General features: G+C 40.9%; 1 protein-coding gene across 2 annotated transcripts in view; it reads left to right on the top strand.

The window, feature by feature from the left end:
* The first annotated feature begins 7,205 nt into the window (after positions 1 to 7,205).
* The window catches only part of pax5 (paired box 5), a 56,665-nt gene continuing 37,722 nt past the window's right edge, over positions 7,206 to 26,148 (top strand). For both annotated transcript variants that reach the window (XM_039614039.1, XM_039614040.1), the window contains exons 1-3: positions 7,206 to 7,575; positions 22,048 to 22,213; positions 25,904 to 26,101. In XM_039614039.1, the coding sequence (XP_039469973.1) occupies positions 7,530 to 7,575; positions 22,048 to 22,213; positions 25,904 to 26,101 (410 nt within the window). In that variant the 5' untranslated portion in view covers positions 7,206 to 7,529. The remainder of the gene's footprint in view (positions 7,576 to 22,047; positions 22,214 to 25,903; positions 26,102 to 26,148) is intronic.

A 26,148-nucleotide genomic window follows, 5' to 3' on the forward strand; every position in this document is an offset into this window, starting at 1 on the left:
TCCTTCCAAAGGTTAGTCTATACCTCATGTCACAACACTATCACCTTTTCTAGTCCATGTATACCTCTGACACACACATACACACACCTGTGCATACACACGGGTGCATACTTAATGTCGTGCATCTGTTTTGTTTTTAGGAGGTGCATATGGGGGGGCGTGGGACCCTCTGCTTCCTCTGCCTCCCTGTATCTCTCTAAATTGGATGCAGGTCCGAGATGCCTGACTGCCCCAGTGAAATTGTGATGTGACCGCCTGATTTTGGGTTCTACGCATTTGGTGGTATTTACTGTTATTATTTTAAATGAAGGTAGAAGAGATCGGCTGAATGGAGGCATCTGGTTCAGCGATTCATCTCCAGGCCAGTGGTGCCCAGACCAGTGGCGTGTTGAAGATGGATGGAGTGTCCGGGAGAGGGATTTAAAGTCCCCTCATTTCCAATCACACATTCCAGAAGGGATGGTTCTGCCTGATGAATGATCTTTATTGAAGAGAAGAAGTTAAAAGAAGCATGTCATTGCTCTCATTTGGTGGTGTTTGTATGTTCCATAGCGGCCCCTTCTTTCCATTTGGCATCGGACGACGTGGAAAAGCTTTCTCCGGAATGTTTTATCAAAACTGGATTCTTGTCAGCCGCTCTGGTGTAAAGGCGATATTCTACAGCTGATGGTCATTTTTGTACTAAAGTGTGTTTCTGACGACAAAAAAAAGCCCCAATTCTGTTCTTTTTGTCTGCAGTTGTGATTTGAAGAACCTGTACAAAATGCAGTGGAACACTTGCTTTCTCTGGCAAAAATCTGACCTCTAGCTTCTGACTGCATTATGAGAAACCATGGAATATGCTTACCCGAGAGTAAGCATACAATTAATAATCAGTTGTGAGGACAATGGTTGGCAACTATTTAAGTCCGAATGAAAAACAAAAAAATGTCACTGGTTTTGAAATATGCATGTCAATTTGTTTGTGATAGATATTGCTGTTGGCCAGAGAGAGCAGAATATTTTAACAAAGCAAAAAACATTTTATTCTCAACAATCCCACCAATGGAGTATCTCCAACAGGAACCTGTCTTTTATTAAACCTCACATTTTTTTCTACAAATTCGGTGCACCTCAAGTTAAGAATTTTTTATCAGAACAGGTTCAATAACAACATCAGCATAAGTCTTTAGTGGCTCATTGTCGAGCTGATGTCACTCTCTAATTTTAAAAGCAGGTGAAGGTGAGCTTGACTTAATCCTGGCCTTGTGATAAGTAAAGGTGTCTCAAAATAATATGACCAATTTTAGCCCTACACTCTCCCAGCTTTTTAATTTTGAGAGATATTTTGTGCAAGTCAAACTGTAAAATCAAAAAAACAAAACAAAAACAAGCCCCAAAAAGCTAAACTGGGGTTTAAGAGATTCATCTGGAAGTGCGCTCATTCTCTCAAAAAAGAACACGATGGGCATCCATTCCAAATTTAAATGTTCTGCATTTACCTTCTTGATTCACATTTTATGTTTATAGAGGTTTTCAAAAAAATTCTAAATATAACAGCCAAACAGTTGTGGAGCTGATTTGTATTGAAAAAGGAAACTAATAGCTGGAGATCTAGAAGTAATAGTAAGGTGTTTCAAAAACACGTCCAGCATCTGCTCAGATGTTTACTCCATCCATAACTGGTTGCATCAGCTCGTTTCAGTTCTCTAAAAGAGGTCTGCTTCCCTTTCTACTGTTGGCACATGCTTTCTTGTTACTGTATATATGTAAATTCAACCGTCCGGTCTGTATCGAAGCAGCCGGGCAGAAGGAATTCCCTTAAAAAAAAAGGCTCTCCCTGGATCAGCGCTTCTGAACAAAAATGGCTCCCGTGCATCACCCATATGGGGCCCTCAGTGCTGAAGTCATTCACATATTCTGGATATACAGAATGTATAAGCCCCATCATCACTGGGTTTTTTTTCACTGGATCGCATGCAGTCTATCGTATCTGTCACCTCAGTCAAGGTTTGATCTTTTTGGTCACATTAACGCAGGTGTTACATTCTCATTAATTCTAAGAGACACTGCAGCATCAAATAGCTTTGTGGGATAAGAAACTGGTGGTGTATTAGAGAGATTCAGTAGATTCTGGAGTTAATATGCCAAGTAGAGCATGTACTAATCAGTGGCAAAGCTCACAGGCAGGAAGGAACAAATGATAAAGCACAACCAGAGGGGAATGATAACTCGTCACTGGGGTATTGCTTGTAATTTTGTACCATGTAAGAGAATATTTCTTTGTTTTCTCAGTTCTACTCAAAGTTTAGCAAGCTTGATCTCCAAACCTCTCTTCAGACATGGAATTTGTAACACAGATCAGCCACAAATCACCTCATATTATGCCTGGGCCATATGGATGAAATGACAAACCTGACACTTAAAGTACTTCATGATATGATGCTAAATTCATTCAAAATGAGTTGTTTTACAATACTGAACACAGTGACTGGACACTCTGTTGACACAAGAAAGTACAATGCATCTGATCAGGGCTCACAACTAAACTATCTCTTAATTTAAGAGACAACAAGCCATCAAGATCCAGAGCAATGCCACCGGGATGCTTTAGGGTTTATGTGTTTTAGGTTGCTGCTTAAAATCTAACCTGCATTATTACGATTCTCTGACGATGATCTTTTATCATATTGAATGCATGTCAAGTACAGGTGAAACACACACAAGCTTGTGTGCACACCCAGAGGAAACTGTTTTTGTGAAGCTCTGTGATCAACAGTCTGTCCATGCTTTCAACAGGAAAAAAAAACGAGAGAGCAAGCCTGACAACACCTTCTCAGGCCAGACCAAGTGACTTGTGTCTATGGGGATTAAATTTGTGAACACAAGCTCTACACACACACACAAAGTCCCACATACACACTTCATCACCACACGATGCCACAACACCTCTTTCTCAGCTGCAAGTATAAAACCACATTGACAGGAGCCTTGTCCGCTCTTGTCGAATTGTCACGCTGAAATGTTTACCTTTACATACAAATGGCCTGGTGTCATGTTGTGTCACATAATGTTTCATGGACAAATAATGTGTCCCATTTCTCAATCCGCCCTGCAGCCCTTAAGCCCCCTTTCTAGCCTCTATAGCCACAACAACACCCAGGCACCATGGCCGCAGAAAGGGAACCTTGTGTCGCCACAGTGAAGTGCCACTCTGAATTAAATCCCAGGGATACAGAGGTAAGCTCAATCAGCACTGTGGCTCTGAGTATTTCTAGGAAAACAATGAGCACCAGAGGTAAGTTTTTTTTTTTGTTTTTTTTTTCAGGACTGTCGGTATTAGGTTTCTCTGATTTACTGTAAAGAAATGTAACACATAAGTGGATCAGAGGGAGTATTTTTTTAAGCCATACCTGATACACTTTAAGTTAGAAACCCTGAGTGAGACTTATTCATATAACATTGCTGAAAAACAAAAGTTACTGAATACTCCAGAATTTAAGGAAGGATTAACAAATATAAAAAGCAGGAAAACCACAATTTTTAATTTTTTTCTTTTTTGTAAAATGAAGAAGTATATAAGATATAAGTCCAGAGTAGGCTTTTAAATAGTTCTGTCCCTTTCATTTTTAAATATGAAAAAATACAGTGTTGATTTGAATGTGAGGCTTTGGACTGAAGAATAACATTTAGGTAGCAAACAAAACATCATTATCGGGTAAACTTAGGTGTGTCTTGTTGAATTTTCTTTTGAAATGTAAATGTAGTTCACTCTAAAGTTAGACAAAATATTTTAATGAACACTTGAGTACATTTTAAGGTACTTCTACTTTCTATTTCTGATGCCTTCCTCTCTGCTACAGTTGATGGGAAATGCAGTAAAGTGTATTGCTTCACCTTTACCTGATATACAAGTTTATTATTATTAAATATAAATTAAACCCAGCATTACAGTGGTTCACATTCGCTCCAGGCATAGCATTAAAAGCTGTGTATAGTTGGATCTCCATTTAAATACAGCATAATCAAATTAAATTGTCATTGTCCAAATGTCCTGCCTTCACTTTTAATAGTTAAAAGTAAATCATGTCGATATCTAATTTGCATAGCCTGCATCTAAGTGAAATTTTGAAGGACCTTTAACACACAACTTGTGACCTTCCACAGATAACACAGATGCATGTGTAATTTTGCACAGACATAATGAAACCCCACAGAACTGCAGGCCTTTGTCTTTTCCGTGTAGTTTACACTAAATTTAACCGGTCTGGTGAAAGCCAAAAGTCCCACAGAGACGAGGAGCGTTTCCTCCTGTGTTTACGTGTTTACTTATTGTTCTAATCGTCCCTTTAGTTCTTCTATCTCGCGCTTTAATGCGATTCTTTCCGGTTCCGCTCGGTCAGAGCTCGGGTCACCGATCCAGCTACTCCCCCCTCATATTAATTACATTAATTAGTACGGGGGTGAAAAACAAACAAGTGATGATTAATATCTAAACTGTGGAGAGTTCTTTGAAGACGTCCTGCAGGCCAAAAAACAACAACAACCAAAAAGCAAAGAACAAAAAAACAAATAAAAAAAGTGGAGAGAAACATGAAAGACTGCAAAAAAGAAATACATTCATTTATTAAAAAATGGGATTTTAGGGATTTTAGAAAAACTATTTCTGGTCTAAATGTTTGAAATACAAACAATAAAAAATAACAAAATAAATAAATAATGTAAAAAAAAAAACTGTTGCATGTAAAATATGTCATACAGGCAACATATAACTCAGCCCAAATAATTATGTGCACATTGTTACATAAATATATTTAAAATGCGTGATGTATATATGTATTTTACATATACACTATGTATACAGTAATTTTTTCTTTTATGTTTATAGCTCGTTATTAACATCATCATCATCAATAATAATAATAATAATAATAATAATTATTATTATTATTGTACTGCCTCGAGCGATTAATAAAAATCGTTACACGTTTCTGCATTTCACTGCACTACAGTGAAGATTAATTACCAGTCAAATCTGATTTAAAAATGCCCCCCCCCTTCCCTCAAACTGTGTCCGCTTTATGTTTTGTAGTTTGAAATTATAATTGTGGCAAAATGTGCATTTTATCTTCATGTGCGTCTCTGGAAAAGACTAAGGAAAAAACACACAAATTAAAACCAATCAGAATGCAATAGTGTGGTTTCTTCAAAGAGCCCAATAGCAGATAATTGCACATTTTTCTCTCCACGAGCTCACACGTTTAGGAAATGTAGTGAATAATCCGCAGCCGTGGCCTTGCATACAGATTCAACTTTTGGGGGTCCATGAAGTGATAAGGATGAGACAGTTCTGCCGGGGATTCAAGAGCTTTCCCCTGCAGGCAAAACACAGAATCCACGTCAGTGTGTGCAGGCCTAATCATCATTAGCCTGGAAAGTGACAACACCAGGCTGCAGTACTAACCAAATCACTCTGTGTGATGTGCAAAGGGGGGGTTCAAAAGATCCCGTTGACCAACTTTTCCCCGCATAAGTGGCCTACAGTCCATTCCAACACGGCATAAATTCATATTTTCCTCATAAAAGTCTGTAATTGATTTATCTGCGGCTGCTTCCCCGCCTGAAGGTCAGAGTAGAGCCTCCTTCTTTGTTTTCTCGCCACCACACGGGAAACATTAATGTTGATGTTTTGATGTTGTGGGCGCGAGCCGAAGGTCAGGGTCGTAGTGTTGCAGCGCGAGGCGACAAGTAGAGCAAAATGGGTCGCTGTCTCGCGCTTTGTTCCTCACTCAATTGTCTCGGGGCTGCGCGTGAACCCTGAGACCCGCAGCTGTCTGGAGGAAAGCAAGAAGAAGTTAGACACCGAGTAAAGAGACACACCCACTGCTTCAATTTCGCTCTTAAATCTTAATTCCTGTTTATGGTCACGATCGGTAGGAACTGGCGGTGAAATCTTAAGTTACGACTGTTGTGTGTTTGTCCTTTACAGTAAATTCACTTTCGTTTGTACTACTGTTTTCACGTGTTTTCGCCTGGAATCAGTCCTCTTTTAAGCATAATTGAATTGCGTTTGTTTGCTGCATAAGACAGCCCTTCGTTCCGGCTTTACCTCATGCCCTCTTATTGGTGAAAATTTTACTGAAAACGCTGCTGCCAAACTCTTTTAAAATTGCTCCTTCAAAGTGGTACTTTGGTCTTCAAGTGTGATTATTTACACAGCCTTATGATTAATATCAGTCTGATTTTAAAAGTTGCAAATGTATCAATAAATGTAATAAATGTATTTATAATAATTTATGGGGGAGCGGGGGGCGGGGGTGGCGGAGTGCATTTGTTGGCGAAAAGCGACAGCAAAACCTGACCGTAATAACACGAAAAGCCTACAAAGGAACACTGAATCAGGAGATCTATATTGTCAGTGTTTCACTAGACACTCTAAGAAACCCAAAGAAAGCGGTGAGTATCAGTATGAGTGGAAATTTTCAGTTGGCAAATCAATTTTTAAATTAAATGTAACGCGCTTACAGGTGTGTGTCTGACAATCAAGACTAAGGACCAGAACTATCCGTTTTGTAACAAACTCTTTTCACGAGATGCACGCAGGGGAAGACTGCACGCTCCAACTGCAGAGCAGTGACGTTAGCTGAAGTTGTAGCTCGACGTATTGCACCTGCTCCAAAGTCTCTGAGTCCGTGCGTAACGAGCATCCTGCGTAACAGGTGTAGACCGGCAGAGGAGCACAGAAGTTGGAGAAACTTCTTTGAGCACTCTTTTGGGAGACACTGAAAGGACACTAAACATAAATCCACCTGTGAACCAACGTTTTCTTATTTCTAAGTAAAACGAAAGAAAAAAAAAAGCGCACTAGTTTTACGCATGGCGCTGTAATGTTACCTATCAACCTGCATAGCAATCAACCGGGAATGAATCAGAGGTATCAGAGGAAATGAATCTAACATGAAAGGGAGAAAGAGAGAGAGGGAGAGTGGGGTGTGGGCGGGAAAGTTTAGTAAAGTGGAACTTGGTAACAGATGCGAGGGAGGGGGCGCGGCCCTGAAGGGAAGGGTGGCGGTTGTAAGTTGCGTGTTATGTATGCAGGGCCGCGCGCGTGCGTCGGAGCGCACGTTAATGTGTGCACGTGAGCGCGTACACTCATTGAATTTGTGTGTGCAAGCTCGTGCAGGAAAAGGACAGGACATGAGCGCACATTGAGAAAGCGGCTCTTTTACTCGGCGTGATCATTTCACGCTTCCCCCCGAAGCCTTTTTTCCACCTAAAGCGTTTAGTTGCAGCTGACTGAGCACTTGCAGGGAGTGCAATAGGGAGCGGAAGGGTCGAATTATTTCAACCTACAAGTCGCCCCAAAAGTAGGGGACAAAAAAAGGGGGAGAGAGAGAAAGGGGGGAGAGAAGAAAACTGCCCCAGAAAGGGAGAGAGAGGGGGAGAGAGAGAGAGAGAAAGAGGAGGAGGAGAGGGAGACGCTGGAAAAAAGTTTTTGATCTTTTCCTTTTTTCTCCCTCCATCGCCTCCCCCTGTTCTAACCGAGTAACATGGACCAGGGGCCCAAGAGTCCTGCGCTGCGGCTGGGAAGAGCAGGTAGGGTCGCACCGGCTCACTCTGGCTATATTTTTGCTCTCATCAAGAGCTAGAACTCATCTACTTATCTAGTGAACCCGTGCTTTTCTTGCTTTTTAATTTTTATTTACGACAAAACCTTTAAATACGAGTTAAAGTTTAGCTTTTTACAAACGTTTCTTTGAAAAAAAAAATTGCTTTAAAGCCGTTCCAAGTTATTAAAACTATTACAAAAACTATAAAAAAGTTTTCTGGAGTTGATCTCTGCAACGAAACACTCCGTAATCTTTTGTGCTAACTTTGAAGTGTAAAATGTGCTTTAGTTGCAATGTTTTCTCTCAAGTTTGTGACTTTTTGGACAAGTGCAGAAACTTTTAGTCTTCGTGTATCTGTCTTTTAGAAATTCTTTAGGCTTCATTTAAAGAGATAAAAAAAAGATAGAAAATGTTCCTGAGTGCTATCGGTTTATAATTTTGCTTCTTTAAAAGATATGTTTTGGTGTTTATTTGCTATTTTGTATTAATTATTATTATCGTCATTTGCTGGCAGAGAAGTAAAAGTGGCTGAGGTTGCTGGGTTTGGGTGGCATTGTGCTTCAGGTCATCTCCACGTGTTGGTCAGTCACCTGATGGGGTTAGCTTAGTACCGGGTGGGTGATTAGAACTGAAAGGCAACGTGGATTTGCGCAAGATCGTGGTCGCTGTGTATCTCCAAGTCTCACAAATGTATGTGTAAAATGCGTCTTGTGAGGGTGGCCATGTGAGATGTTATTTGTTTTTCTAGTTTGTTAAACAGAAGTTGGTGTCTCTGGTCGTTTCAGTCAAATGCAACTCTCTAAAAGATGCGAGCTCGACTCTTTCCTTCGTGTCTCCATTATTTTATTCAACAGGTTAATCTCCTATAGGCCTATTCATAAAACAGCGGGGTCTGGTACAGCAATGGATCAGGCCATCGACCTTGTTATGGCACCCAATGGATATCACATCATTTCATATTGCTGCCCGCTGTGTCTGCATTGAAAAAACGTCGTTTGTCATTAAGAAACTGTGGGTAGGTGATCAGCCTCTTTGAACGGGCTCCACGCAGCTTTTTTTCCTCCAGAAAAGCAACATCTGCTTTCGTGACCCCTCCTTTTGCCTGTTAGTAAGAATATTGAAATGTACGCTCACAGATTTAAGACAGCTGTTGAATAACATTTTTATAGAGATTCAGACTGCAGTTAATGCTGTTTTACGCATTCATTTTCACAATATTGCGTCAAGGAGGACTTTTGAGAGCATGGCACTTTGTCTTGTAATAGAATTTTTTTTTTTTTTTTTTTTTATCTTGGGGTCACCCTTCTTTGAAAATTTCTCTACAGATGATGCCACTGCTCTGTAAGACAAGCCAGGGCTCCTCTGCAGTCTTTTGTGGAGTGGGCCTAGCCCCTGATAAACGGTGAAAACGATGGGATTTGTAGCAATTGGATGATAGCCTTTTAGCCACTGAGGAAATCAGAGTTTAAAGGAGGGCCCCTCCCATGCTGATGTGTAAAGTCTTCTGGGCCCGGGGCCTGTACCTACGGCCTCTCCATGTTTCCTCTCACTTTAAGATACGTGCTTGGAGTGCAAAGGAGAATCAATGGGGAAGAACGTGAATCTAGTAAAAGCTTCTGAAAGTGCAAGGCTCGATTCTTTCCATTTAGCGTGGCTGTTATTTCTGTGAATTATTTATAAAACATTTTAAAAGTGGCATTTATCTGTGTTATAAGACATTTTCAACAATCGTATATGATGTTAGCTGCCCTTGGCCTGTCTTCTGTCCACAGTAAAATACAGGTGTATTGAGAGTAATATGACCCACTCAGTGGTATCGTTTCTCTGCGTGTATTCTTCTGCGTCATTCTCTGCCAGCCTGTTTTTATGCAGGCGTCCCGGAAACCCCGTGAACTGCTCTGCACTACTCTGACCATTCAAACTTCATTTGCAGCATTTGTGTTTTCTCAAAGTCAAAGCTGACACGCCACCGTACAAAAGTTGTTACCAAAACGCTCACTAAACTGTGCAGAGTACAGTATCTGATCATGAAAATGTAAGAGAGAGAAGGGAGGGAGGGAGGGGAGGGGAGGGAGACAACCATGACCTCACATGGCGTAGCCTGCTTTCGCTTTGACCTCAAGTGCCCCATCATAGTAGAGAAACTAGGCTGATATACGGCCATGAGGGCTTTCTATTCCACCTGACAGATGACAGACTGGTCTTTACTTGCATTATGAATGAGCCAAATGATTACAAATAGGACCATCTGATCGGGCCTGTGGGTGGGACAAGCGGTCTCAGTGATTTACCTGCTCGGCACACGGTCGAGTTCCACCCCGGGAAGTCCAAGACGGTTCACTCTTCAGTCCATATATTTTATTTATTAGTTATGACTTTTATATTTTATAAGCAAATGAAAACTTAAGAAGAGATACGGGAGCTTTCTCATTATGTTTACAGTCAGCGGGCGTGTAATAAACGAGCTGGTGGAGTTAACATGCGCTATTAATTTTTCATTGCTTTTTCGTTTTGAGGCTCGGGCGTAAAAAAGCAAAACAGCCGAAGCCTTCTTGGTGGATAGAGGGAAAAGGGAGAGCAGGAGTGAAAGGGGGGAACTCCTAAACAACAACAGTGGGTTCAATTTGCCTCCAAATGATTATCACAACTCCACCACATTCTTACTAACGTTTAAAAAAGTCTACAAACCCTTCATCCTTCTCCTCCTCTTCCTCCTCCACCACCACCACCCTCCCATCCTCCCATTTCCAGCAGTGGAGAGGTAATGAAATATGGTAATGGATTTGGATCCCCGGATTAAAGTCGTCCTACCCTGATTGAAGTTTTCTCCAAATTTCAAACCCTAAAGCAACAACAATTTGTATACATGATTGATTGTGTTTGGATTTTTTAATTGCTTATGTATTTAATTTGCAAATCGGAGAGACAAGAGCGACGGCTGTAATTTACTTCTGTGGGGAGAGAAGCGCTCGTGTCTATATCTCAGTAAATAAAAACAGACTGGGTGCAGAAGGAGAACGGATTCAGTGACAGAAATACGTAAAGTATCATATGGCAGGTTTTGTTTTTGAGTCTTTGTTTGGAGACCCCTCTAAGATAGCAAAATAACCTGCTCTGCCAATGCAATATATTACGAATTTATTAGTAGTATTTTTTTTTTATATAGAAAGTAAAATTAGATATTGTCATATTTTAAAAGTAGGTTCATTTAGGCCTATTTTAAACGTCACGAGGCCAGGAGATTTTTTTTCACTCTTGGTCCCACTTCAGAGAATTTTCAGTATTATCAGCGGTCCCCTGCTTTTCGACATTTTGTTCGTTTTGTGGCCTAAAATCAGGCCTGAGGTGTAGGTGGCAAATCTAAATGTCAGAATTTTAAATATATTACTACTACTTGTTTGTGTTTTATTTTTTTTTTATTTTTTAATGTTAAGAAAAATCCAAGCCTAAAAACAGAATGAGGCTCGTCTGCTGTCTGTCGTGTTTTTCCACGAGGCCTCATAACTGATGAATACTCAGCAAAGAGATGTGAAATATGAATGAGGATTAGCGTGGATGCTGAAAACAGGGTCTACTTTCAGTGGATTAAAGAACAGAGACGTGGAATCAATGGAGATTCATGAAAACACATTTTGTGTTTTGGGTCTGGGTTAGTGAAACAGACAAAAAAGAAAGAAAGAAAGAAAGAAAATGCTTGATATACAATAATCCTGTGCTGGGATTAATGTCCTCCCTGTTTTAGGAGATATTTTGGTCCTTTTAGGCCTTCACTGGTCTACTTGGAAGACTTAACTTAAGGTATGTTCATGGTAAAGTTCCTGTAGGCCACGTCTTGTCTTCGTGTGTATGTGTGCACGTGCATGCGCGTAAGGGCGTGTTGCCCAAGGTTGAACGCCCCCTCGTGGTTAGTTCCGCAAACATCCCATACTGAAGAGCCAGTCTAACCAGAAAGCAAAACCCAAAAGCCTCCAAGCTTCCAGTTTTTCAGAAAATTTTCTGAAACAGCGTCAAAATGTCTTAATTTTCATTTTAGGGATAACTTTTTATTTTCTAGTTTTGCTGTACTTGAGTTTAAAGGGGCTTTCGGGGCTGATGCGCGCTTTAAAATGAGCAGAAGTGCAGATCATGAGAGGAGCAGAGGAAAGACGCTAACAACTGCAAATCAAGAAATCTGCAAATCTAAAAAATTAAATAGACTCAATCATATCACAAACTGACCTTTTCCAGTAAATGTGCATTGCCTTGAGGTACATCGAGCTCGTAGGTCTTTCGAGGATAAGCTTGACAGGTAGGCAGAATAACCTAAAGACTGTTGTGGTTGTTGTTTAGGTCTCCATTGTGACACTGACTTGACAGATTGTAACAAAAGCCGCATGCTTAATGATGCTGTTAGACAGGCAGAAATGACTTGTGCGATTCTGCCTCCTGTTTAAGTGTCTGCGAATGACTGTACAAATATATCTTGTCAGAGGGGTTTATGTGTGCATGCGGCACATATGCACCAAAACGATTAAATGTCTAGACACAGGAAGAAGGGAAATAACACTTTTTAATTTGGCTCATGCTTTAGGCTATTTGCTTGGTTAATATTACCGGGGCGAGGCTTCGATATGCCCTCTCAAATCAGGTGGGACGAGCGCGTATTGAATCCCCTCTTGCTGTTTGGTGAGTAAACGCGCAGCTCGCCAATTGCTTTTCGTAAAAACCGACATCCGTTTGGATCCGCGATCAATTAGGTAATGAGTGGGAATGCATGTTTCATATGTTTTCTACCAGTTCTCCCCCTAGCTAAAGATTTATAGCATTGTGCTGAAGGAAGAGGGAGGAAACAGAGAAAGTATGCAGGGCCAGTTGTTTTCAAAAACACTCTGACTCTGGTAGGCCTGTGCTTACGTGAATATAAAGATTTTATTTATTTTAGTTTTTTATTTTTTTTATTTTAATTTTTTACTCAAACGTGTTTTCCAGAAAGGCGGTGGGCCTATAAAATCTACTTTTGCCCACTTACAGCTACAGTTACTCATGCAACAGAAAGATGGACACTTGCTATTTAAGTTCTTCAGCATCCCTTCATTTATAAAAGCCTGCTGCAACTAAGCCTCATTTTTAGTAATACTCAATTAATTAGCCATTTAATATTGACATGAATAAATTGAGCGCAAATGGGTATAAAGGCATTAGTTTTTTTTACTTCGTTAATTGAAATTAAACATATGATCATCTACTCCCCGAGCCGGGCGTCCCTTCGCTGAGCCTCCCCATTGGCTGACGCGTAAATCTGCGGGGCGTCATTGGCCTACGGGATTCGCTCGAGCCAATCGCCATCCTCCCCCACCCGATTCTATCTGGGGCTGGCGGTGACGTGTGACTCGCGCTCACGCTGTGATTGGCCAGATTCCCTGTGAGTGACGGGCAGCTGGCCGGCGCGTGTAGGTTAGGGTTCTAGGGGGTTGGGAGCGCGGGCGCTGTCCGCACGAGACCAGGTCCTGAAACTCGCCGTGCGCCACCGCGGATGCTGGGCGCAGGCAGCTTTCTATTGTATAGTTAAAGAAGACCGTTTATGTACAGACTTGAAACGCAGTCTGTGGCGTTTTGCGTGCTCTGAGCGCGGAGAAAAGTATATCTTTTTTTTTTTAAATTTCGGAGAGAACTGTTTTTCTTCTCCGACGCGAAAGAAATCCAAACTCACACACAAGCCCGCATCTTCGTTTGTGCAGGGTTCCTGGTCAGCAAGGAGGAGGAAGGAGAAAGAGTGACCGAGAGCTGAGAGCTGCCTTTCGTTCCTTCAAACAAGGCAACAGATATCAAGTCATCTTCAGTACCTTCTGTTGAGAAAGAGGGAGAGCGCGTCCCCCCCCCCCACACCCCCCCTCCTCTGCACTTTTTCTGTATTTTCCTTTTCTTTTTGGGGGGATGTGAACCTTCAAGATGTGAGCACTTATCCGCTGTCTTTTGTGGTTTTTTATGTTGATGGGAGATAACCGAGTTTTCACGTAGAAGCAACCGAGGACGATTTATCGCAAGAAGCAATGTGCAAAAAAGAACTTGGGACAAAATACAGCCGCGAGTGGATCTGTAACGAATATTTTTGTCTTTTAAAAGCTCCTTTTAATGTTTGTCTTTGTAAATATTTCTGAACAGACTGAGAGGAGAAAGTTCAGCCTCCGCCGGGTTAGTCTCAGTTCAGGGGTCACGGCCAGCGGACCGAGAAGGAGAGAAAGGAAGGAAGGCTACTTTGTTTATTTTGCGTATTTATTTTTTATTTTTTGGCAAAACTTTTAACATTACCTCCATTTTTTACGTCCTGGGACTGGTGCAACTTGGTGATAATGAGAAGCTGAAGGAATGAAAGCTTACGCCGTCGTCTCCCTCCTCTGGTTTAGGAGACGCCAGAATAGACCCGCTGTTGTGTCCCATCCCCATGATGAGGGGGCCCATCTTTGATTCATATTTTTGAGGCCGGTTCTTTCTTCCACATCCACCTGCAAATCCTCCATTTTCGATGTTTTAATATCTTTGTACTAGTTCATCACAAAGTGTCGCCTTGCCAGCATCGTATTTTATTTTTTAATCAAGAAGAAGAAAAAAGTTCCCTCTTTTAAAGGGAAACAGGCGCTTTTCATTCATTGGAGGTCACGGTCTTTCAGTAATATTGGCCGACTGAAGCGAGGAGTCCGGTGGCATTTTTTTTTTCAAGACTCGTAGTAGCTCGCTGGGGCCCTCCAGCCCCATCTTTCCGATGGAGATTCACTGTAAGCACGACCCGTTTGCGGCAATGCATAGTAAGTGTATGCGTTTATAATTTCCTTCATCTGCATCTGCCCTGAACTGAACTGTCCCCCAGACCGACAGCTCTGCGTGCATGTGCAATAATAACAGCAAAGAGTAAAATAAATAAATAAATAAAAAATCATAATTTGAAGAACTGAAATGTCGATTTATTTGTAAGAATATATACAAAAACATATGAAAACGTGTTTTTTTTTTTTTGTTATGTTTTGTTTTATTTAAATATGAGCTCCCGATTTCGGAGAAATCAAAAAACAAAACAAAACAAACATTTTAGGGATTTTTTTTCGAAATACAGAAAGTGTTTAATATTGGATTGTTTGAATACTTTACAAATTTGTTGCGCACGCGTATCTTTAGGCTGCTTGTTATTCTTTCTTATTATTATAAAAAAAAAAATCAATTATAAGTGACTGATGTGGAAATTTTCTCAGTGTTTAAATATGGACAGAAAACATTTACAAATCTTATATCTTATGAAATTATACATTTTTATTTTTTGTATTACTTACCTTACCAATTGTTTCTTACAATTTAAATCTGTATCATTTTTCATAAATGTGCATATTAAAATGTCAAGTAAGTGTAAATCGACATGAGTTTTGGGTAGAATGAGGAGCTGAAGGGATTTGGGAATCGTGTGATGAAATGCAGGTTGCGCACATTGTGTCGGATTTGATGTTTTGTGGGAGATGGTTTGCTGTGTTTCCCTCTTTTGAAGCGAAGAAGTTCAGGGGTCAGAGAGGGTCGGGGAGAGGGAAAGAGAGAATGAGAGAGAGTGAGAGAGAGAGAGAGAGAGAGAGAGAGAGAGAGAGAGAGAGAGAGAGAGAGAGTGGGGTAACAAAGCATGACTAAAAGCTGAACCTGATCCACAAACAGTAACCGCAGTGTTTCTGCACATAACCAGGTTAGACTGCACTTCACACACACACACACACACGGATCCGGGAGATTTTGAGATTTTATGCGAATATCTACAAAAATAAGCCCCCGTTTTTACCACACAGCAGGACACAGTTTTATGTAGCTCAGTGTCTTGCTTGAGGACACTTCAGCAGGGCAGCTGTATATACACATATATATATATATATATATATATATATATATATATATATATATATATATATATATATATATATGCAGGGGAAGGCTGTGCAGAAGGAGGGGATCAACTTTTGGTCACTCAGTCGTGACATGGCGGACCCTGCTTTGCTGCTTTGTTTTTTCGGTTCACTTTCCCCTCTCCAAAAATGTGCTGCAGGGCACCTCTGCGTATTTATGAAGAAAGAGTCAAACAGTGATAAAAACAAAAAAAGAAGAAAGTCTTCTGCTAATATTAATCATTCTGAATTTAAGCACAAAACCTCTGCTGTAATTATAAGCAAAATGTCCAGTTTATTACAGTGTGCACTGAAACTACTGCAGTGTTTTTATTTAGGGTGTTAGGCAGTAAAGGCTGAATGCTGATGCTCAAAAAGACGTTTAAACTGTTAAATTCGTTTTGTTTGCAAATTTACATAAAAAATTTCACCCCCTAAATCAGCAGGCTGCACGGTGGCAGTGCATGTTGTGTTTTCTCTTTACACTCAAAAGTCAAATAAAGCGTCCTACAAGCGTTTCAGCGTGTGGCTAATAGATTATGCGTTATACGTTATATTGCACTTTAGTCCCGGAGAGAATCCGTGTTATGTGACTGACATAGTTTCCCACGGTGTGTTGCTCTGTGGGATTTAAAAAAAAGAAAAGAAAAGAAGAAGAAGAAGGAGAAAAAAAAGTGCTGCACACACGTATCCAAAAACTAGAACGAATCACGTTTCCTCTTCCCTGCCGTTTCAGCAAAGCCAATGATCCGCGGTGCTGATGGCAGCGGCGGGGCTAAAGTTATATATGTCAAAGCGCGGAGACGCTTTAAAACGATTACACCTAAAAATGTCAAAGGTAGAGAGAGAGAGAGGTCGGGAGGAATCGACTGTGACGCGTGGAAATGTTGTCGGGAGAGTTTGGATGTGCGCTCCGTGCCAGTGTGGGTGTGCGCGTGTGTGCGTGCCAACTGGTGTGTTGGTGTACTTCACCTCATCAGGAAGTCTGTGAAGCACATGGGCCACAGACTTTTTAATTTAAAGCAGAGGTAATAACACACGATCCTAAAGTTTTATGTGTTATTGTGAGGGCGTAACAAGTGCGTGTTCGTCCCAAAAGCCTTTCCCAAATATTTTATTTGACAAAAATCTGAGTTTTTTCACCTCCACGTCTAACACTTAGAATTAATATTAATTTTCTTGCTTTTATTTTTGTTTTAAATCTCATTCCCTACAATCATTTGCCTTACAGTCGTTTATAGCGATGACTGAAACGTGAATAGCCCACATATGTGGCTCATAACAAGCCTGAGCACTCACTAACTTTAAAGAGTTATTTCTACCACGAGCAACACCATAAAATAGGGATATTTAAAATATCTATACCAGGTAATTGTGATGGTAATGAGTTGAATTTCATAATCACGCATTGTAATGGTAATAGAGGCATGTTGAATATTAAGTAGGTGAGGCCGTGGCCTAGACTCGCGAGTTATAGCGTAAAGAAAATATAGATCTGACTTTCTAATGCAGAGCTACACTGAGCCGGAACAATATCAAAGAAATGTGGAAAAAATGGATTAATCTTAATCCAACAGATCGACTCAGACGCCATCATCATAATCAGTGTCCGCTGGAAATATGAAGTTTACTTTAAATTATTTAATTTAGGGGGACTTTTTCCTCTTTGACTTTCTTTGAGCCTCGACTCTTCCACCAAATATTAATTATCCCTCTGTTCACGTAAAGAAAATACAAAATAGCACTATACGTCCAAAACGCCCGCCTGGCACATCTCACCGATCTATCCACTGTTTGCTCAAGGAAATTTGCTTCATCTGTATTCTCGCCGGCAACTTTCCAAACAGGTTTTCGGCCAAAAGTAATTTCTAGTTGTTTTTTTTCTTCCTTTCTCCCCCCTCTAAGACAGAGAGCGGAGAAAAGAGAGAGGGGACCGGTGGCGTTTTGTCGCGATTTCTCTTTTGCTTTATTTTTGAGTCGTCAGGCCGTGACGGCCCAGATGAGAGATGAGTGAGAGAGAGCTATGTGGAAAGAGGGAAAGAGAGAGAGTGAGAGAGACACTGAGGAATGTGGCTGGAAGAGAGAGACAGAGAGCCTAATGGACCTTATTTTCTGGATGGGGGAGCGCGAATATATTCTGCTTTATCTCTGTATTTTCCCCCTCCCGGAAACAGTGAATCAATCAAACATTTAAGGTGGCGCTGGGTTCTTAAGGCAGCTCCTATAAAGGGTAAATAAATAAAATACAAGAGGGATGCATAATGACCACTGGTCCCCTGGCAGTCTCTGTCCCTCTCTGATTCAGCAGGGTGAAAATGAAGCTGCTGTCTCTGCCAACACCCCCCCACTACCACCACCTCTGGAGACTTCAGAGGTTCAGTAGAAAGACATTTAAAAGCCAAGGCTAGTAATTTGGCAAAATCTTCATTCTGCAACAAAGTCTCCTGAGCTGCTGATTGAATTTCTGTGAGCAAGTGGTTAATTTGCTTGGTCAGAGGGATGAATTACTGGCATCTGTCAGTAAACCCACCCAGCTGTGGGAACATCAGCCCGGGTTTCTTCTGTAATTATTTTTAAGGACAAGAAAGGAAATCATTTCTTCTAAAATTAGGAGAAACGTCTGAGTTCTCTTGCTCAGCCTTGCTCTGGGCCAGCACCATTCGCCTCTCCAGCCTAATGCCTAAACATGGCATATAACCCTCTGAAATGAGAACTTGTACAGCGTATTCAGAGAATTACGCTACAGAGGCCGATAAACAAATGCTTTTATAGATTTGCGTTTCTCCCTATCAGTATTTATGGGCTTAGAAAAATAAATTTCAAACACATAATCCACACAGCCTACCCCAAGAATGGTGAGAGTCTGAACGCCTAATGCCAACAGTAAATACACAGATAAGTGAATAAATAGTTATCGGGAGGTTTTTGTAGGTCACAAGTCATTCCTCTCCATCTCTTTACAAAGCAAGGCGTATTTCATGCCCTGGCCCAGATAGGAAGGGTGAAAGGAACCATTTCATTTACTCTTATCTGAGGAAGAGGGAGGGAGGGAGAGCGAGAGCGAGGGAGAGTCTTCTCTGCAGATACCTTTGGTCAGGAGGAAGTAGCGCAGTAGGCTTCTATAAACCATCCTAGAAAAAAACGTTCTTTTATTCCTTGAGAGGTTATAGGAAATAATAATAAAGAGAGGAGGAGGAGAAATGCATTTACACATTTAGACAACCTTATAAGGAATTCACAGAATATAAGAAAGAGTCATAGAGCTGACTTTCTCCAGTGGAGGTCAGCTGACGCTTTCATGCTTTGAGGAAGATCTGAAACTGTACATGTGTGAGATCTCTCTGCAAATGCTGTACAGGACTGGGCAGTGTGTATTTCCAGTAAAGTCTGATGAATCCACCACAGTAGATCAACAAATCGCTCCCTTATTACAAAAACAGTAGGGTCAGGGGTGCCCTGTAGGCTCCAGGAGGGTCAACTGACTGCCTATGAATGACTATGAGCAGGCTCATGTCTTCTACTTAAATTCTGATTATGAATTTTCTGATAAATACATCAAATCTGTTCACATGTTTTACAAAAAGTATGGTCGGGAAGTTTACTGGAAGAATTAAGGGTGATAAAGGGGGCTATGATGTTGTGCAAGTTATGTAGCCCACCGGAGCAAATTTGTAAATTGTGATTTTGGATGTTTTAAATAAAACTAGTTCCATTTGACTTGTTACTGTGTATGCTTTCAAAAGCAATGAGTTCACAGTACCCTTTAATATGAAAAAAGCCTTTGAAAGCCAGAAATTTCCTTAATGGGAAATCAAACAGAGCACACTGAACAGTTGTGAGGTACAAATTCTTATTTTGGAAAATAAAATAGGTAATAGACATCAAGAACATCGGAGGGCTAGGCTCTGTCCAACTCATGAAGAGCTTATCACGAGGATAAAACACGTTTCTTATTTCAGATGAACGGTCCTCTTCATTCAGCCACTGCTATATCTCAACGTAACAGTACTGTATAATTAGCCATCTGAAATACAATTAAAGCACGAAGAAACCTTTTGCATACAGAACATAAAAAAACATGGTACCTCAGCACTGAATGATTTTCAAATCCACTGTTAAGTTAATAAAAAGGGGTTTGAGATTTAACATTTCTTATTCATAGAGTTAGAGCAGACAGGGACTTTTAGCCTCTGTTCTACATTAAATTTCCCAAAAGCTCTGACGTTTTGATGAAGTGTGACTCAGTAGTGTCTACAGTACATCATTCAAATCTGTGTGAAGTCTTTTGATGTCTGTGCTTTCAGGTTGTTATAAATTTAGGACATCCAAACCCAGGATAATAACACATCTGATGCTATACCAAGCAAACAGTCTTCAGAAGCTTTGCAGTACTTCCCTCGATGAATCCACTAAACGTGTAGAGCAGAAATATGAAAAATGACAATACATAAGCGCTAATTTGGTGAATGACTTCTTTGATTGAACAGGTTTAAAAGTAAATAACAAATGGATTAAACACAGCTGATGGTAAAGTTCATGCTGCTTGTCTCTGAGCTGTGGCTGAGCCCAGCTCACAGGGTCATATTACTCTGCCTGCGTTTTCCTGTCTTTCATAAAGAGCGATTGCTTTTCAAATTGTGCTCTGCAGCAGGCGTCTGCATAATGAGACTTCTTCTATCTGAAAAAAAAAATAAAGCAGTAAGGAAGCGAGTCGCGTCCACATTAGCCATTTGGAAATAGCTTTGTTTGATTTCACAGAATGAGACTCTCCACTCTTCACATTTTTGTATTTATCTCCCCTGTATTGACCTATTTATATTTATGCTGGAGAAAGCTGTGAAAGTGTGTGTGTGTGTGTGTGCTTCTTTATTTTATGCTGATGGGGAGAAGTTGAGGACAGCGGGACAGGTTCAGGGGACAGCATGGTGTTTTAGGGGGTATCCCTGCTGGGGTAATGTGTTTAAAATCTATTACCCCCACAGCTAGGATTAGTGTGTGTGGGAGAGTGTGTGTCTCTGTGTGTGTTTCCCCTAAAGACGTAATCACTATGGTAATACAAAAGCCAGTGGATTAAATGGTTGAAAAAAAAAATTCTATTTCATATAAACTTCGCCTTTGGAGGGAAACATATACACATACAGTATATATATGTTTAAAAAGATTGGGGAACCAGTCCTGCTCTTTCTTACTGTTTTCTGCTCACATGCAGCATTTCTGTTGGTGGATGCTGTGGTTAAATCATTCACCTCAAATTCCTGGATTCTGACCTGGCCCGGCTCATGTGGGTCTCACAGCGTGGTCTTTACAAATGTATAAATGTTGTAGTCTGTTTAAGTGCATCTTCTGTGATATGCTGCTGACCTGCTCAGAATGTATATCCAGTCAGTAGAAGCTTGGATACGTTCTACTATAGGAAAGCTGAAAGAAACTAGATGGACACAGATCACGTGTATATATAAATTACTCTCCTTTGCAGTTTTGCCCTTGTTGGTTGTGGCTGCTGTTTAAATCTGTTTATGCAACTTTCTAATAGACAGCTGTGACTTTCTGTGACTTATGGCTACAGAAGAAGTTTATTCAATTATGCAAAGGTTCAGCTCGTCTTTTCTTCTATTCTGTTTTTGCTGTCTTTCATTCATTTCCTTATACTTTCATCCCTTCATCCCTCAGAGGGAATATTAGCGGTGTCTTTCGCTAAGGGGCCAAGGCAAGGCCTTGGTCAATAATTAATTAAAATCCCTTCATTTACTCAAAATCTTTGCTTAGCCTGCCCCTGGTGAAATTGGGCAAAGTTTGCACTTTGGAATAGTATTATTATGCTGAGCAGGATAAATCACAGGCAGGAGAGAAAACAGATGTATTTGAGATAGTAAATTAACTCCAGCTAAGCCAAGGGCCAACAGCTGTGGGACTGTAGCCTAGAAAGTGTTGCTGAAGAAACTATTTCTCAGGCAAACAAATGTAAATGTACAGAAAGAAGCTGTTAATGGCACAGACCCAGCATCAATTTACTGAATGAGAAGTGATAGTATTAAAATAAAGCTCATTGAGCACTATATATGAACCAATCAATTGACCTTTTACCAAAATAGAGGAAGTAGACTCTAACTGCTGTGCTGCAGACTAGACTACCCTAGTGCTCATGTGAGGTGTAAAGATTGTCTGAAATGCCCTTAAACAAGCTGGTTTTTGCTGCTACTTTATACAGTGAAGCTGCTAAGTTTTTGAGTTCTTCTGTCTGATATTGTTTTGACCTTAAACTTGAACCAAGTCTTGATCAGTCTTTGATATGTGAGTATAAGGATAATGGATCAATTTGTATGTTTGATTGTGTTGAAAAAGTTACATCCAAGATCTTTGACTCTTGCCTATCCAACTGTCTGTCATGTATCAAGAATATAATCAGAGGAAATTAGAGGATTTTGTAATTAATTTCCACCGAGTCCTTTTTTGTTGCACATCGAGTTAGATTTCAAGATTAGCTTTGATTTCAGTGCAATTTTTTATGCATTTCTTTCTGTTGTTCCTCATTGGCTTCTTGCCCATCTCAAATTCTCATTCTCTTCTAGGACATGGTGGCGTGAACCAGCTTGGAGGTGTGTTTGTAAATGGCAGACCCCTCCCAGATGTAGTTCGCCAGCGAATAGTAGAACTTGCCCATCAGGGGGTTCGGCCGTGCGACATCTCACGCCAGCTACGAGTCAGCCATGGATGTGTCAGCAAGATACTGGGCAGGTAAGAAGACGACAAGCACCTACACTCGTGTGTGTTCTGGGGTGAGGACACACATCAACCTCCTCATTCAGTACTTTAAAGGATCCCTTTTCACAATAAGTTAATCTTTAAAGTATGCAGTGGAAGACCAAGTATCTTCACCTTTACTTGTTGGATTTATTTTTGTTTTTCTGGTTAGTTTCTATCATCAGGTGAAAAGAACACACACAGGCTGGTTCAGTGTGTGTCAAACTGAAGCTCCTGTAAGGTCATACTGACTCCTTTAGTGTCAGTTCTGCTGTGTTCTTCAGTTCCTTCACATGCGCGAGCTGCGTTTTCCAAAGTGCCTCCATTTTTGCTCTGCCTCTTACTTCTCTCACTCTATTCTCTGCTCTTTTCTTGCTTTTCACCTTCCTCTCCCCTCTCCTTATATCCTGTATTTTTTTTGTCCAACCCCCCTCTATATTTCTGTGTCTCTCTTCCCTCCCCCTTTTCTCTCTCTTTCTGTCTCTCTCTCTGCCTTTTCAAAGCTAAATTCAAGAGTAAATCCCTGTTCGTTTCGTCCCTCAGAGAAGAAAGGGGGACAAAAGGGAAAAGATTCATCACTTTTTGGAATTAGCATCAAAATGAAAGTGGCACCATATTTCTGCACCAAAAAAAAGAAAAAAAAAGACAGAGGGAGATGGAGAATGGGAGAAAGACATGAACAAGGGACACAATCAAAAGGGAAAAGGCGTGTTAAAGAAGACGAGTGCAGGAAAAAGAAAAACGAATGAGAGACAGAGAGACCATTTGTGAGGACGGAGGGGAAGGATTAGCTACAGCGACCCTCAGCTATATCAAAAAATGTGTTGCTCATTGTTCTCCCATGCCTCTCTTTCTCCGTCTCACTCTTTCCGTCGTTCTCTCTCTATCTCTCTCTTTCTCTCTCTCTCTCCCCTTTCCTGGCCGTTCAACTCACTGAAGCGTTACCGTGAGGGGGGAGGAGGGGAGGGGATCGAGGGATGGAAGGAGGGAGGGAGGGTTGTTTTATCCTCTCCTCTCTCTCTCTCTGGTGCCAGCAGAACAAAAACACCAACTCTACCACCCTGTGTGTGTGTTTGTGTGTGTTTGTGTGTGTGTGTATTGGCTCATCGTTGTGCAGATATCAATAACTACGCTCGTTTATTCACCAATGATTCAGCTGTGAATAATTTAAATAGTTTTCCATTTGAAAATAGATTGTTTTTCCTTTAGCTGTGTTTATACTCCAGCTGTGAATAGTCAAAAATGCGGAACACACACACGTGCGCGCCCTCACACACACACACAGACACACACACCACACACACACACACACACACACACACACACACACACACACACACACACACACACACACACACACACACACACACACACACACACACACAGAAAGAAAGACAAGGAAGTGCACATTTACAGGAACTCGCATCTTCACGGAAAGGATTACTCTACCGTACAGTGGAGAGAGAGAGTGAGAGAGAAGAGCAGCAGCAGGTTTAAGACTGACTGACAGCTTGCATCCACACACAGCATCCCCCCTTTTTTCTGCAAGCTGTGTAGCGCATTTGCTGTCCTCCCACCCCCTGTCCCCCCATGCCCCTTCTGCATGCAAATACATTCATGAAATAGCCATGGTGGACATGAAACGGTTGTGTGAGTGCGCCCCGTGTGCACGTGTGTGTGTGTCAGTGCCATCCTCTTCCTGCCTCTGCGTAATAACGTGAAATTGCTTAAGAGAACAGAAGCCGATCGTGGGACGAGTCAGGCCCTAAAAATGTTGCGTGACAGGTGTTTGAGCTTATTGCATTTAGCCTTTCAGCTGACTCTGACATCTGCAGCGAAATCGGCAACATTATGTAACTGGCAGTGAGGGTTTTAGCGCGCCTTGATTTAACAAGGTGTATCCCAGCGAGAGCTGAGTCTCTGCTTGCGAGAAGGAGCTGAGGAAATCAGTCAAAGATACAAAATAAAACAGAAATAAAGAAAACTAAAAAAAAGGATCAAATATACAGAAAGATGTGTATCTAGAATTTGCAGTATATTTGACTAGCATGTCTGACCGGTGTGACCGTTTTCTCTGCTGAATAAATAGAAAGTCTTTGATACAAACTATCCAGGCATTAGACACAGATTATAAATACACAGTGCAGTCATTAAATCTTCAAGGTGCTTTCAAGAGGAAATATTTCCACTGCAATATTTTGATTTAATACAGATCCTTTTTGGTTAAAGAGGATTTTAAGCCTATATGACAGACACATTTGGACCTCATCTGGGGTACTTTCCACAGCTGCTGGGTAGGTACATCCCTGGAAAGTATCATGTGGCCAAAAATATCCCAAAAGTTATGACACAACTGGCATCTGGCTCATTCTAAGGAGAACTGTGACTGAATTCACATGTGGGCAGATATGAGCCACCTTTGGGCCAAACATTCATTGCAATCTGAGCAATGCAATATTCATAAGTCCATGCAGTGCATGAGCACTGAAGCTGTTTTTGAGATCTTCCCTGTTTTATGCGATGTGATTCCTCACCACATTCAAAAGATCAGCCCAAACCAACACGGAGCTTCAATTGTCAGAAATACCCAAATAAAAAATTCTGTTTTAAATTCAAATTAAATAAAAAAAAGATGCAGCTGATTGAGGATTAGCAAATAATCACACCCATTTCATAGCTCAAATTAAGCAAATTAGGACAAGAATCACAAGTGATCAAAAATTTGGACAGTAAGAAGATTTACAGGCCACAAAAACTATTTTAATCGACATGGCAACATGACAGACTCGGGGGAAAGAGTAGCTGTCTATTGTGGGTGGAAAAAAGACCTTAGACAGGAGGAGCATGTACGATGTTTGGTGTGTAATCCGGAAATAAGTCCTGACCACAGGAGGGAAGGTCATTCCTCTGTTGGAGAGCTTGAAGGGAAAATAGCTGACTCCAAGTGGAGGAATGTTCAAACCACCACCAAGAGAGGTGAAGTAAAGGGGCAGTAAAGCAGAAAGCTGCTTTATGTTATATCTGGGTTGTTTGGAGTCCAGATTCCCCTTCTGCTCGATTTAGTAGTGAAACAGAACTCTGAATAATTATTTTAGCATTTTTGATGCTGTCACAGAAATGACCGGGCTGCTTTTCAGCTTCAATAGGTGAAAGAAGAGGAGTTAAAGGATAAGGACACCGATATGAGAAAATGATTTTTTAAAAATCCTTCACATTTGTATCCTTTTCCTCTCTGCCACTGACCTACATTGTTGTCCATTCGCTGTTAAAAACACAGAAAAAAAGCCACACTGTTGGACTCTGTGTTAGTTTATTCACTGTCCTCGTGCTGTAAAGAGCCTCGAGATCTGACTCTACACCTGTTGATGTATATTTGAGAAAATGAGGAAAGTATAGAAAAGCACCAACCTCATGCTTTTAAAAAATGCACGTTCAGATTCAGATGGAAACATTTTTGCACAGTTGCCTATAATCATGAAATATTTTCAGATGTGGCTAAACTAAACCCGGCCTTTTTTTTTCAGGTTTAGATTTGATAAATTTTAATAAGGAGCTGTATGCATAAAAAAAATAAAATAAAAGAACTAAAAACAGAATTTGCAGATTTCATAATCCAAATGATTTCAATAACTTGTCCTCTCGTTCCTCCCCGTATGATCAATGCAAGTGTCTTTTAATTGGCAGGTACTATGAAACGGGCAGTATCCGCCCCGGGGTAATTGGGGGATCCAAACCAAAGGTTGCTACACCAAAAGTGGTCGACAAAATCGCCGATTACAAACGCCAAAACCCCACCATGTTTGCCTGGGAGATCCGGGACAGGCTCCTAGCAGAGAGAGTTTGTGACAACGACAGTGTTCCCAGCGTCAGCTCCATTAACAGGTACGACGGTCTGCATGCTTTGTGTATGTTTGTTTGAGTTTGGGCGT

This window comes from Oreochromis aureus, linkage group 6 (genome assembly GCF_013358895.1).
Source record: "Oreochromis aureus strain Israel breed Guangdong linkage group 6, ZZ_aureus, whole genome shotgun sequence".
Taxonomy (NCBI): Eukaryota; Metazoa; Chordata; class Actinopteri; order Cichliformes; family Cichlidae; genus Oreochromis; species Oreochromis aureus.